The sequence below is a fragment of the Corapipo altera genome, unplaced genomic scaffold (genome assembly GCF_003945725.1).
Source record: "Corapipo altera isolate COAL_440 unplaced genomic scaffold, ASM394572v1 61305, whole genome shotgun sequence".
NCBI classification, from domain to species: Eukaryota; Metazoa; Chordata; class Aves; order Passeriformes; family Pipridae; genus Corapipo; species Corapipo altera.
The window spans coordinates 5,562,253-5,575,964 of NW_020884909.1; the positions used below are offsets into that span (position 1 = coordinate 5,562,253).

At 37.0% G+C, this 13,712-nt stretch overlaps 1 protein-coding gene across 4 annotated transcripts in view; it reads right to left on the reverse strand.

Moving 5' to 3' along the window:
- Positions 1 to 956: 956 nt before the first annotated feature.
- The window catches only part of SPIN1 (spindlin 1), a 44,867-nt gene continuing 32,111 nt past the window's right edge, over positions 957 to 13,712 (reverse strand). For all 4 annotated transcript variants that reach the window (XM_027652969.1, XM_027652966.1, XM_027652967.1 and 1 more), the window contains exons 3-6: positions 13,152 to 13,200; positions 7,722 to 7,975; positions 6,479 to 6,712; positions 957 to 4,710 (exon numbers count right to left, since the gene is read on the reverse strand). In XM_027652969.1, the coding sequence (XP_027508770.1) occupies positions 4,511 to 4,710; positions 6,479 to 6,712; positions 7,722 to 7,975; positions 13,152 to 13,200 (737 nt within the window). In that variant the 3' untranslated portion in view covers positions 957 to 4,510. The remainder of the gene's footprint in view (positions 4,711 to 6,478; positions 6,713 to 7,721; positions 7,976 to 13,151; positions 13,201 to 13,712) is intronic.

A 13,712-nucleotide genomic window follows, 5' to 3' on the forward strand; every position in this document is an offset into this window, starting at 1 on the left:
ATAAGCACCTGGTTTTCGGAGGTGATACTCCTGCCAAAGTAAAGTCTCAGACTCTCCCTAATCGCAGATGTACACAATATAAACCCTCACTGGGACCAGTGTCTCAGGCAACCAGACACTATCAATGGGACAGGGAACTAGGGGAACTGAAGAGGCTCGGATATTGATCCCAACTGCATGCTGGTATGCTCCAGGTTCTCCAGTATACACCTAGAGATCTTGGTGCCTAAAATGTATTCCAGAATCACAGAATCATTTAGGTTGGAAGACACCCTTACAATCATCCAGTCCAGCTGTTAACCTAGCACTACAAAGTCCACACCTATATCATGTCCTTAAGTGCCATGCACCCTATATTATCAGAAAAGAGGTAGTAATAAAGAAAACCTGTTAAACATGGAAAGTCTGCCTCAGTAATTTAACTATACAAAGTCTTCACAACAACTTATAGGGCTTTATAAAATATACAACATGCTGATGATGTTTTCTTCTCTGCTTATCACCTCTAATTTGGATCAACTTTGCATTTTCTCACCAGCAAAATACGCTTAATTGAATTTTGAGTTTTATTAATTCAAAGCAGATGAATGTATCACCAAAACACCGCCAAATGCTTCTGCTGTTTGCCACTGCTGAAATATTTTGTGTCCTCTAGGAACAGAGACTGCTTCACAGACCTGCACAGTCCCCTGAAGGGGAGTTTTACTGTGTTTAGTGAAATAGTTTAATAGTATGCTTTAGTCAAATTCCATCCAACCAGCATTTTTACTTCCTTGAAAAAAAGAATAAAGATTTGGCTTTGCAAGCAAACTTATTCATAGGGCAATTATTATACCAGCTTACATGGTTCATCATTAAAATAACAAATCCTTTTAATTACAAAAAATTAAGAAATTGCTTCTTCACAATCGGAAATCACATCACTACATTTTGCTCATGAGAACAAATTTACAGGCTTAAGTTGCACATAAAGGGTTTATTTTAAATGTTTTAAGGATAGAGTTACATCATAATTATAAAAATTACTTACAGAATTAAGTAACAGATTTAAAGTGTTTATACTTCTAAATGCAGAGAACAGGGAACTGTCTACATTGTTCAAAATAAAATAAAAATAATGAAACCAAGCTCTAAAGATGAATTCACTACCTAATTTGAAAATGTGAACACGAAGACCTTTGAACTATACACATACCAAGAACCATCCTAACTGCACTAATGATGTAAAATACAAAATGCACAGCATTTTCAAGGAACCAGAAACTGTTTTTATTGTAATTAATTTCCCTGACCCAACTAGTTATTTCTCTCTGAAGATAAAAGCCCCCATGTTTTAAACAATCCATTTAGAGAAGGCTTCCACCTATTGCAATAAAAAGGGTTTTCCCCATGTTTACTCCAACATAGTTTAGGGTTTGGCACTCAAAAGAAAGAAGAAGAATGTAATGCTTTGCTATTCAAGTGAGATTTTATTTTTTCTTTAACAGAATACATGGTCCCTTCAAACGCTGTATGACACATACAACTGGAAAATTACCTTCCGTTGGCACTATGCTCGTCTCACCGGTGCATTTAATCCTACTAACAACCATTAAACCACACAATAAGCAAATTCACAAAAAACTGAACACAAAATAAAAACAGAACAAAACAAAAACCTAAACATTTTAACATGCAACTTTAGTTCATTACATTGAATGTTCTAACCCTCTAAGCATGCAAAAAAGGATGGTCTGCATTTAAGTTGTGTTTTTTTCCCTTTTTAGAAAGTTTTACATGGCAGCCTGACATCACACACACGCACACACACAATATACAACAATACTACAGCAGGTAAATGTGAAAGATGAATAACTTTTATACAAAGATCCATGGCTTGTGCCATCACAAGCCCTATGTGATTTTGGAAAGTAATGTTGAACCCCTATAACAAGGAACCAACATTTAGTTACCAGGGTAACGCAAGCACTGCATGCAGATCTGAAACATGAGCCTAAAACAAAGCCCAAAGCAGATGGGCAGGGAGTGGAATTAGTCTCAAGCCTCAAAAAGGTGGTTTAAGCTATCAAAAAAAAAAAAAAAAAGAGAAAAGAAAAAAAAAAAAGAAAAAAAGGTGAAAAGAAAATATCCACACAACAGACAATGGGGACACTGAAAAACAACCATTAAATTTAACAGTTTGTAGATTATACTCTAATTGGCAGAATACATGGTGTATTCAAGAGGCTTGCAGAAAACCCACAAATGCAAGCCTAATGCTAAAACTGTTCCAGTAGACCTAAACCTCAGATATTTCAAAACAAACCTTATATTCCTCAGATATATAGCCCAAAGTTCAGTGTACTAGGTAATTCATGTATCTTGTGTATAAGTCAATACACTCACTCATTCCTGTGCCACAAATATCGACTTGGGCTCATGGAGCCAGGCTCAGCTTTGAGATTTACATGCAGGACTCTTAAGAGTCAATAGAAAACACAACAGATCTGCAGGATGAAAACACTGTGTTGCAAATCTGCTCACTTTGTTCAAACACAAGAAACATTTACGACTCAGGTACTTACTGCATAAGGACTGCATCAAGAAGCTATTCACTGAAAGACAATAGCCTGCCTTTGGTTGCCCATGATGAAATACTGGACATACTGCAATATAGTAGCGATGGACAAAGAATTAAGGTATCATATTTATACGGAGAGTATTTATTACCATTCAACAGCATAATGAGGCACAAGCCTTAAGGCTAAAATATGAAATCAGGCAAAAAAAATGGACAGAAAGGGGCTTAAACCACTGAGTCTTCAATATCAAGAATACCCACAACAGAGGTCATCCAGACCTCTGTCCTCTGATTAACAGCACTTCTCCTGCATCCTTCCACTAATGGCATATGGTTGGATATCAGAGTATTTGTTCCTTCCACCAACAGTGTTGTCTGTCTTCATGTACTGTATTCCTGTGAAGCAGTTCTTTGAAACCTGCGGAGCTCTGCCTCAATGTAACATGACAATTTTGTTGCTGTACTGGATCGTTGTTGCGTTTCTGATACTTTTAAAAGCTGCCACACTTAAGAAACCCTAAGTTTCATTTACAACTATCTTGCAAGATCAAAACCGTGAAAGGATTTTGCAGTTGTGGGCTGCTATTTACATCCACAATCTAATGCAGATGACTGAACCACTGAGACTGCCTACAGCTTCCATTAGATAGTACACCACTGGCATGCAGAACTCTAGTGTTCATAGAATGAAGCTCATGTTAACAGCATATCTCAAAGCAAGTACAATGTACACCACAAAAGGCAACAACAGGTTTAAACTGTAGATTTGTCCAGACACTCCTTATGTGGAAAAGCCAGAAAAAGAATAAATTGGGAAGATGCCTTCTTGAACCGAAATGATTAAAAGCAAACCAACACAAAGGAATGCAACAGACTGAGCAGAAGGCAACAAAAATGCTTCTCCTTCTCCAAAGTTACATTTTCAATGCAAGAGGACACCCCCTCCCACTCCCCTGGCGTGACATTGTACTTATCATGTAAAATATTAACTACTGTTAGGCTTCTAAGTCCACACACAAACATTCAGGTTGCTAGGTTTTGATATTAAATGAGACTACTGATGCCAATGCGTAGTCTAAAGTCTTCTGAAGTAGCATATATACTGTTAAAGTTGTGGCACCAAGCACTTGGGTTTTGCTAAGAAGTGTGTATAACAAAGAAAGAAGTACAACATTTAGGATTCAAGGCAGCCTTGTTGCATGTATTTTACTGGTTCCTACATCTTGTAAATATGGGCCATTAACCTGCATTTTCTAATTAACTGGCTATACAGATTAAATGTATTTTTACAGTTTAAAGCCTTTTCACTGAAAGGTGCATAATTCAAACACTTGATATCCTACTGCCCTGTGACTAGTAAAAAATGCACAAGTATTTCCACATACTGCAAGTTCTTAAAAAGCTAAATTTGAAATAAAGGGTAGAAACACAGCAGATTGATGTTACTTGAGTTAGGCACTCCTTGACGCTGCACAAACTGTTTAAACCTTTCAGGAAAGTCACCTCTGTCCCAACCCTGAAAACAAGGACTGCCAGTATCCAGGAAATTAAATTTAATGTTACAAAAGAAGGCGTATCAAATATCAAACTACACTTTCATGTGGTAGTTGAACAAGTGAGTGCAAGGCTGAAGAAAAAGTAAAAATCTATGAAAAAATTTAGATTAATGATTACAATACTAGATCAACTTTACACAGCTTGAATTTGCAGCTGTTCTTTGCTTTAACTCCCTCCTGCCCAAACATATTAACTTCCTTCAAGAAAAGGAGTTGTTTTACACAAAACGTGTCATGTTTGTATTACTCAGAACAAAACAGTTTTTTGCTGGCAGAGATTGTGGGTTCGCAGGGACATTTAAGCTTTCATTAAACTGGAAAGCAGTCAAGTCTTTGTGTCTACAAATTTTACATTTAATAGTTCCACAAATTTGGCAAAAGTTCATGATGACGTCTAGGATGTCTTCACCAAATCGTAGACATAAATATGGAAATCATCATCAAACTTGATGAAATAGACAGATGGTTTGGCTTCAACTTGATGAATGACCATGCCAGTCCTTTTTGAGCCATCTTCTTTGGCATATTCCACTTGTTTGCCTACCAGGCTGTCCACAACTTCACCTGGTTCCCGTTCTGCAGGAGGTGAATCATCTGTAACATAAATCCAGCAAGCTTTAGTAGACATTAATAGAATGTTGCAACCCAGAAGACAACTGCATAGTCTTCTTTAAAACTCATACAAACTAATTAAAAGTTGTAAATAGATTACTTAGAAAATTAATTTTGTTAAGACAAGCACCTAACAGTTGCCATGCTTCTAGAAAGTAGTTGCAGAAAAAATTCTCAAGCAATACTGCAGGAAGACAAAAAGAGCACTTTGATTGGTAAGAGAAGTAAATCTTTTGACAGGAACACTTATGCACAAGTCATAGAAAATGGCTGTGGATAAGTGAATTTAAGCCACTGGCAGGAAAAGACACTGGGCCTCCTTAGCAAAAAGGTAGCCAAACTAAACCTCCCTCTTCCCACAGATATTATTCAAACTTTCAGTGCATGCATGCCACTGCAACAAAACCATCTCTTCTGAAACAGTGGTAGGTGCAAACTCCTTACTAAAAGGGGCTTTAGACTCCATATTTGAACAATGTTGTTGGTAAAGCCTATAACCATATTATTTTCCTCTGTAGCAAAACCTAACCAGAAATATCCCTGTATTTTAGATGAACCCTATGGTAAATTTGGACACCAGAACACGTGATTTGTAACAGGCCAATTGCCAAGGGACTGGCTACAAGTCAATCACAGAAAAAGTATGAAATAAGGTAATAAAAATTACTGTATGGAGAACTAGAAGCTAACCACACCTTTCTTCTCAGCTCCTCTTTATCTTGTTCCCTATTTAGACAAACTTGTGGTTTGTATTCCAGTAAGAAACATTCTAAAGCAGTTGTCAAATCTGATGTGGTTTTTATTCTGGAAATAAGCTTTAAAATTAATAACTTTGCTCCAAGTTTGAATTAAGAATCCCTTACAGACTCCACCCATTTTATTTTCACTTCTGAGAGCTGTGAAAGAACTCTGAAAAGACAAAAATCCCCCACCAGGGGATGAATAGATTGCCTTCTATTCACACTGAAAATTCTTCCACAAACTTGAGAAGTTTCTCTTCCAATTTTTTTTTCAGTCCCACTGTCACACAGTTATTTTCCTCTTAATATCAGTTTTATGGGAAGAGTCTTTCTCAGCAAAGATGTAAGCTCAACTCATATACTTTCACTTAGAAGCCTAGACAAAGTTTTAGTATCAGATCCAGTGACACATTTTTCCCTTACCAAAAAAAAAAAAAAGCTTAAAAGAAATGTTCTACAATTTGATTTCCTAACATATGCAAAGCCTATATTTCAGAAGAGACAGTACCCTAGAAGTTTTAGTTATAGTATTATGGCAAGTTCCAACAAATTTACAGAACTACTTCCGGGTATTCTAAAATCTGATTTGAGAAATACTACTCCGAAATACTAACATCCAATCATTGACTCAAGGACATAATTCAAAATATCTGGGAAGCATTCACATTCAGGGAAGGAAGCAAATATTCAGAATTGTTTAGAAAACAGGTAAGCATCAACAGTCAATAGTCTTGTGGAGAGCACAGAGAGAAAAGTGCACTAAAAGCCACTAGTACTTAAATGGTAAGAAAGCATATAAGCTTTCCCTGCCCTCACCCCCAAAAGTGGAAGAAACCAAAGCAGACTTAAAACACATTTCAAGTCCTTTTTAATAGTTAAGACAAAGCTGTGATACTTAAAAAGAATAAAATTAAAGGGAGCAACAAAAAAGGTGTTTGTTTGTCAGCTCTTCTGTCCAGAAATAAAGACAGACAAGTACAAAAAGCTGCCAGAGTAACTGGCCTACTTACTTGAATCAGGCATAATGCGAAGGTCACCTTCTTTATAATCATCTAAGAGTTGGTACATGTACAAGACGGGATCCTTCTCGTAGGTAATATAAAACCACGTGTTCATAATAGGAGCTCGAGCCAAAACCATCCCCCTCCATTCATCTTTTGAGCCATCCTCTGTCTCAAACATATGTTCCACAGCTTTACCAATCATTGTGTCTGCCAGGTGGGCATCACTAATTCGAGATGAAGCTGAAACGACAGCATTTCACAAGTTCATTCAAAAGCACAGATATGTATCTTCGTGAAAAATAAATCTTTACCCTTATTCATACACAAATCATCTAATGGGAAGTTAGTTAATTCATACACAAAATGAACACTGTCCATTCCAGAGAGTTTACTACTGAAGACTTATAAAACTTCAGAATGTTGTTAAAATATCAATGTATTACTGTGCTCCCCCTACGATGAAACAATCATAACGCAAGGTAAAGGGAGATCAACTGAGGCCACAGCAGCAAAGACTCTCTGTATTTTAACTAGACACTGCACAGCAAGAGGCAGATAGGAGAAGAGAAAGACAGGCCAACCACAGAACAATTCTATGATGTTATTAATGGAACTCTGAGGTTTGGTTCCTCCTAATTCCACTGTACAGACTGCTACCTATTGCTTTGCATTTAGAAGAAGGGATAGCTTATTCTATTTATAAACTAGTATTTACTTGAGTAAACATCAAACCTGGTGGTTTGAAAAACTGTCATTTAACAATCCAGTGCCAATTCTGAACATCAAAAAGCATTATTACTAATCAAGTTATTTCATTTAGAAAATGCCTTCCTCACATTATTAAAAGTACTCGGGGGAAGTACATGAGGTTTCCCTCACGAGGTTTTCCTCATGTACTTACGTGACATTATTACTGTTAGACACACACAATAGACACCACAGCCAAGATGTCTTACAGTTGAAATTTTAACAGAAACATAAACGTTAATCAAAAAAAACCCCTACAGAATATACTGCACGCTACTTGAAGACAGCAATTGCACTCACTAGTATCATCAAAACTTCGTGGAATCAAAAATAATTAAGAGCATTTTAGATTACATGCCATAAGACAAAAATGAAATTGACTAGTAACCTTCAAGTGTTCAGGTGCTATCTTGGGGGAAAAGTTTGCAGAGATTAGTGGAGAACATTTAATAATGAATGTCACACGCATACGAATTTAGGAGAAAAAAACTAAAATGCTTACCAACTCTGTCTGGGAGAACTTCAAGTGCTGAAACTCTTTCATCTTTGTGAAGTTCTAGTCCATACACACAGTCAAATCCATCATACTTGATGAGATAGAGAGAGGGATTTACAGGAACTTGATCAAGAACTGTGCCCTTCCATTGCGTTACAGGTCCACTCCCTTCCTTCCATCCATGCTGTATCCTGCAGCCTACAATGTTTCTTCGTGGCTGAGAAATAGGTTTGCTGGGTCCCACATTGTTTCTATGTTTTCTGTGCACAGATACAAACATTAATATTAAACAAGTACATACATATTCAAAATTCTACTTCAGAAAGCAGTTGTCTGCTTTTACATCACACTATATTTTACAGCTTAGAGCACCTTTATTCAAATTAGGGCGTAAAGCATAGCCCACTGTATTCGAAAAAAGAAAAACACGCTAAAAAGTAGTGAAACATTTTTTATGTGCTTCAAACAGTCAGTTTCCTAACAGCAAACTCTAAAACTAGTTTGCTTAAGCCAAAAGAACTATTCTGCTCCTTGCTACGCTGAATGTCCAAAGTAAAACTCACCTGATCAGGTCTCACAGCACAAGGTTACCTGGTAGTATTACAACTTTACTAGCTTGTTGCTCTCTGTAGAACAGTAAACAACTCCTGCCCCAGGAAGCAAAAGTCAGTGCAAACATTACCAGTGGCTGACTAAAATTCTTCCAAGCTGTTGTTTTTTCCCTAAAACAAACCTGTTTTCAACTGAAGGAAATTTAGCCTCCTTCATTTACAGATATTTTTGACTCAGAATATTTTTAAAGACACATGGTAGCAACAACACTTCTGTATCGCTCCTTTTAATATGGGAAATGAAAAACTGCATGTAATGGAAATGGCCACAAAAGAGATACTCCTTTATGTGGAAAATAACTAAATATATTTTTTTATCCTTCTGCTATTTTCATGGAATTGGCATGGAAATTCCCTTTGGTGAATAGCAGTTGCTGTTCTGATCAACTGTGATGTAAGCTATTTGACAGTTTCAAATCACTGAAACTGTTGTAAAAGTTTTGTTCTATCCAGTTATTAAAAACACGAATTGGCAATTTTGAATCCAAATGGAAGAAACTGAGCGACATTATGACAGTATACAAAATTCTCCTGAATGTCAACTAGTTGTAAAATCAATTTTTGGGCTACTACTTGTAGCACACATCCTTTCAATGGCATTAATCTATGCACGCAACTAGCATGCCTAAAAGCAACATCCAGAAGAGTATAAGTTGCAGAAAACAACACTCTTCCTTAGATTAGCAGTGTCTAAAGAAAAATATCTCCAGGAACAATGAATGCTCTCTCAGAACTCTCTACACGATCCAAAAAAAGAAGGCAACAACCATACCACTGAAACCCTGGAAACGCTCTTTCAGAATAATGCACTCACTATGTGATACTGGAGTGCTTAATGCTAAAGATATAATTATAACTATAAAAAGCAAGACACACGATTCCTTCAGCAGCTTGTACCTCCTCCAGGCTTTAATTCACCATGAAGATCTTAGCACGGGGGTTTGTCAAATTTCACTTTTGCGATCATTTGAGCTTTCTGAAGATCAAACTTTGATAGCACAGACAACTGGAACAGGTGGGAGTTCCTGTAAAGAGAGACTCTCCCACAAATCTGGTTCTAATTTTATGCAAAAACTAAAGCATGTTTTCAAATTCCAATTCTGTTCAAGTTTACATATATATATATGTATTTCTAATTGTAAGTGTCAGTAATATTTTACTTCTACAAAATGAGATCGGAGAGCTGGTTCTTGGCACAGTAAAATTCAGTTTGTTTTGTATGTAATTCATTCATGTAGTTCTAACAAATCACTGCTCCATTTTAAAGGGAATAAAAACAACTAAAGATAAAAGTTAAAACTGACATTGCTTTATCTAGTTTAAGCAGTTTATGCTGCTAATCATCTCACCTTTGAAAAAGATTAAAATACTATTCATATTCAACTTCATAGTTAATTTTACTTTCTGCCTACAAAGCATAATCCACTTTGAGTTGGAAAAATAAGGCGAAAAGTTTCACACTCATTCTAAAAAAAAATTATGGAAAAAGAGAACTTAACTGAGTTCAAACGAGTAACTATGTTTAAAATGCCTCATAGAGCAAAATGCATTACAAATTTAATTACAAGTCAAGTATCTGCCAGGTGTACCTGCAGTTCAAATTTTTGTCTGAAGGTTGTATTACTGAACAGCTGCTCACTCTCTTTTGCAGCAGTTCATACTGTAAGAAATGAGACAGTCAAACCACTAAACTCCTAAGGAAAGCCTACTTCTTGCATCCTGAACATGTGGTAAGAAAGTAAGTGTAAGTTGTTAAATATTAATAAATAATATAGAATGTACTTCCACGTAAGACAACCAAGTAACCAACGCTCTTCTCCTTAGCAGTGTGTTATTTTTGTGATACATCAAGTAACACAAATATTCATAACTTTCTGTGATGCTATATCCAGAAGATCCAATGCAATTTTCTCCCCTCTCTTTCATTAGCATTATCTTTAAAATTCCATGGAGATTTGCTCTTGAAGACTAGAGAACATTTAGACATGGAAAACATGGAGCCAGGAGAAACAGAAATGAGCAAGTCCTGGAAATAGCTTGACACATCAGACACATCCTCATTATAAACGGCCCTTTGATTCCCAAAAGTTTCAGATCCTCTTCTTTATCTTGCAAGTTGTAAGCTGTTAAGTAAACCTTAGTTATGTGGAAAAGTTTCATTATCAGAGCCAGATACTATAGACTGCACAGCCTGAAAGAAACCTCTCCAGGTTTTAATGCTGTGTTTATATGGTCCTCACACAAACTTTTATTTGGCAGTTGCTACCAGGGAAACCAACATTGTGCAGAACTGCACAGGACTGGCAGCAGAAAAATCAACCATTACCAGAGAGTTGTGCTTTAAAAAGGAGAACAGAAATTCCCAATAACCTATAAAGTAATCCACTTAGGGTCGATTGATGGTTTGGTTTTCTTTTTTCCTGATCATCTCACCTCAGAAAAACACCACAAGGAAAAAAAACCAAACCCAGAAGGGTGAAAGAAAACCACACCCCTCAGATATGTCAAAAATGCACAACTGTGAAAAACTGGGAGGAAAACTGTAAGACATTATAAAGGTAGTTAGTACAGCAGCAGTTGTCAGGACACTTTCAAGTCTTTCATGATGCTAAGCAGAAAAGTTATTAAAAATAGGACCCAAAACTTAATGCGGTTGTGATCTTATTACAGCCTATCATTAATGGCAGAACGGTGATGAGAGACTGTTATTAACTACTTTTCATAATATTCAGACTATGAGCCACATTAGGTTAAGACAGAAGTTTTAAAGCACTTTCTGTACGCCCTCAAAAGCCATCATTCAGTTGTGAATCTCAGCTCCACATGTTGCAAAAACCAAGAACTACTTTAGCATAAAGTGAGATCAAAATCTCAAAATGTTTAAGTTCACTTGTAGTTAAATTGCAGCAGGTATGACCTGAACCTCAAAGTCTTTGAATTGCCAACTACATGAAATCTGGAGATCCTATAAAGAAAGGACTTTCATAGTTGTACTTCTTGTATTCTTTCCTCACGCACCAAGGGTGGAAAGGATGAGATCCTGGAGTCTACTGACTGATCTGATGCCAGTGAGGTCAGCTTCATTACTAGCAGAGATCACCACTACCCACTGACAGAGCTCTTGGAAGAACTGCCCTATACCCATGGGAACCATCTCCAAAAGGCTCAACAGTTCACTACCATTTAGGAAAGAAGAGTTCAGAAGGCTCATCCACACTGCTCATTCTATCACATCCTCAGTTACTGAGTCTTGCCTTGTTCCTTCCTCTGCTGCAAACCTTCTGAAGCTGATTCAAAATCTAAACGGCCTTTGAGTGCCAGCAGGCTTCTTCCTCTTTTTCTTTAAATGAGAGCAACTAAATTAATAACTAGATCAGTGACAAAGTGTGCATTACTAACTCATGGTCTTTCGTACTGGCTCAGAGTAGTATCAGCATATAGTATTACATCATCATTCATAACTATAAATATAAATAATTCTCTACTACTCTGCCTCATTCTCAGACAAGTCAGAGAGGCACACAATAAATCATCTTGGCTTCATACAAAAAACCTTTACTAAATAATAAACAATTGAACTAGGCTAAATTAACATAAAACTTAGCTGGATGCTCAAGTTAAATGCCTCAAAATTATAACACTTAGGATCAAAACTTCTCATGTCCCACAAAAGCCTTTATGCTATGAAATTTACAGCCTATTTATTAAAATAAGTGTATATTAACACAACAGTAAAGACAAATCTAGCCACCCTCAAGTACGAAAGGCAACCCACCTCTGATAGTCTTCCCATCATACACTCCTTTCTCTGAGCGGTTGAAAGAGAACAAGAGAAATTAAATTTTAACCAACTCTACCTGTCCCTAGACAAACAAATGTTTCTCTTTGCCTTCTATGAAGATAGACAAGAATGGATAATGATGAGCTGGTGGAAGGGATTAGAGTAGTTTTACATCAGGTGGTGTTTCTGGGAAACAGTTAACACTGTTTAGCAGTGATTAACTACGTTAATCATAGAAAATACACCTGCTGAACAAATTGTTTTTGATTGATATACCACTATACGACTTTATACTTAAAATGCAGCTAGTAACATTTTAGTAAGTTTCACACTTACCCAGCTTAGATTTCTTCCACCAGATATACAGCCAGATATGACATCTAAGACCAATTATACCCAGAAGATTACCTCTATTTTCACACAGCTACTCACCAATGTTCAGCTGCTACTATGTACAAATGTTGTAGATGGAAAAATACATGCCATGAAAGTGTAGCACAAGCAGGTATCCTTCCTTCTCACATAAATAGCAGCTTCCTTACAGAAGTATTTCAGTATATTCTTTATTTAAAAAAAAAAAAAAAAAGAAAAATCTTTTCCAAAACTACAGTTATAGTGCATACAAGATTAGATTTGTCTAAGATTACATCAAGACTGGGTTATCAATAAGCATGATTTGCAGTTTCTATTGACCTGGTGACAATGCATGAACTCTGTGCCAAAGAAAAGACATCCTACAGTACACATGGATGATTTTGGGCTTGCATATCCTTCTCTATGGATTCCAGAAAGAATTGCAAAATTGCATTAAAGACAAATACCACATTAACAGTCAAAACAATGTTTTAAGTCTTTATCTGTGGGGCTTTCTTTCCTACCCCCCTCCTGAAAGAATTAGAAGTCTGACTCTACACACATATATAGACTGAATATTATTCCACATGATTTTCAAGAACAAAGTGAGTGGAACAATACAGATATATTTCTAGAACAGTGCTTGCAGTTACTGAGAGCTATACTTCAGCAAAAATATTAACAACTTACTTGTGGGAAGTCCTCTTCTTCATCATGCTGGCAGACACTCCTGCATGACCTACATATAAAAGATGTTGGAATTACTGAAAAATAATTTTAAAACTTACATAAAAGTCATTGTTTTGAATGTAAAAATGTAAAGAATACAAACATGTCATGTTAAGATTGATCCGTGACCTGCTATCTGCTACCATGGGAGAAGGCTCTGCAGAGACAGACATGGGCAACATGTTCATGAAGCTGTGGTGGGTTGACTGTGGCTGGATGGCAGGTGCCCACCAAAGCTGCACTATCCCTCCTCTCCTGAGCTGGACAGGGGAGAGAAAATACAACTGAAGGTTCCTGCATCCACCTGCTCCAGCATGGGCTCCTCTATGGGCTGCAGGGGCACAGCAGGGGAACCTGAGCTGCCTCACCCTGCTGCAGTGGAACCTCAGCTCTGGCTCCTGGAGCACCTCCTGTCCCTCCTGCACTGACCTTGGTGCCTACATTGTTGTTTCCATGTTCTCACTCTTCTCTGGCTGGAATTCTTCCTGTGCCACGATCTTCCGTGTTAAACATGTTATCCCA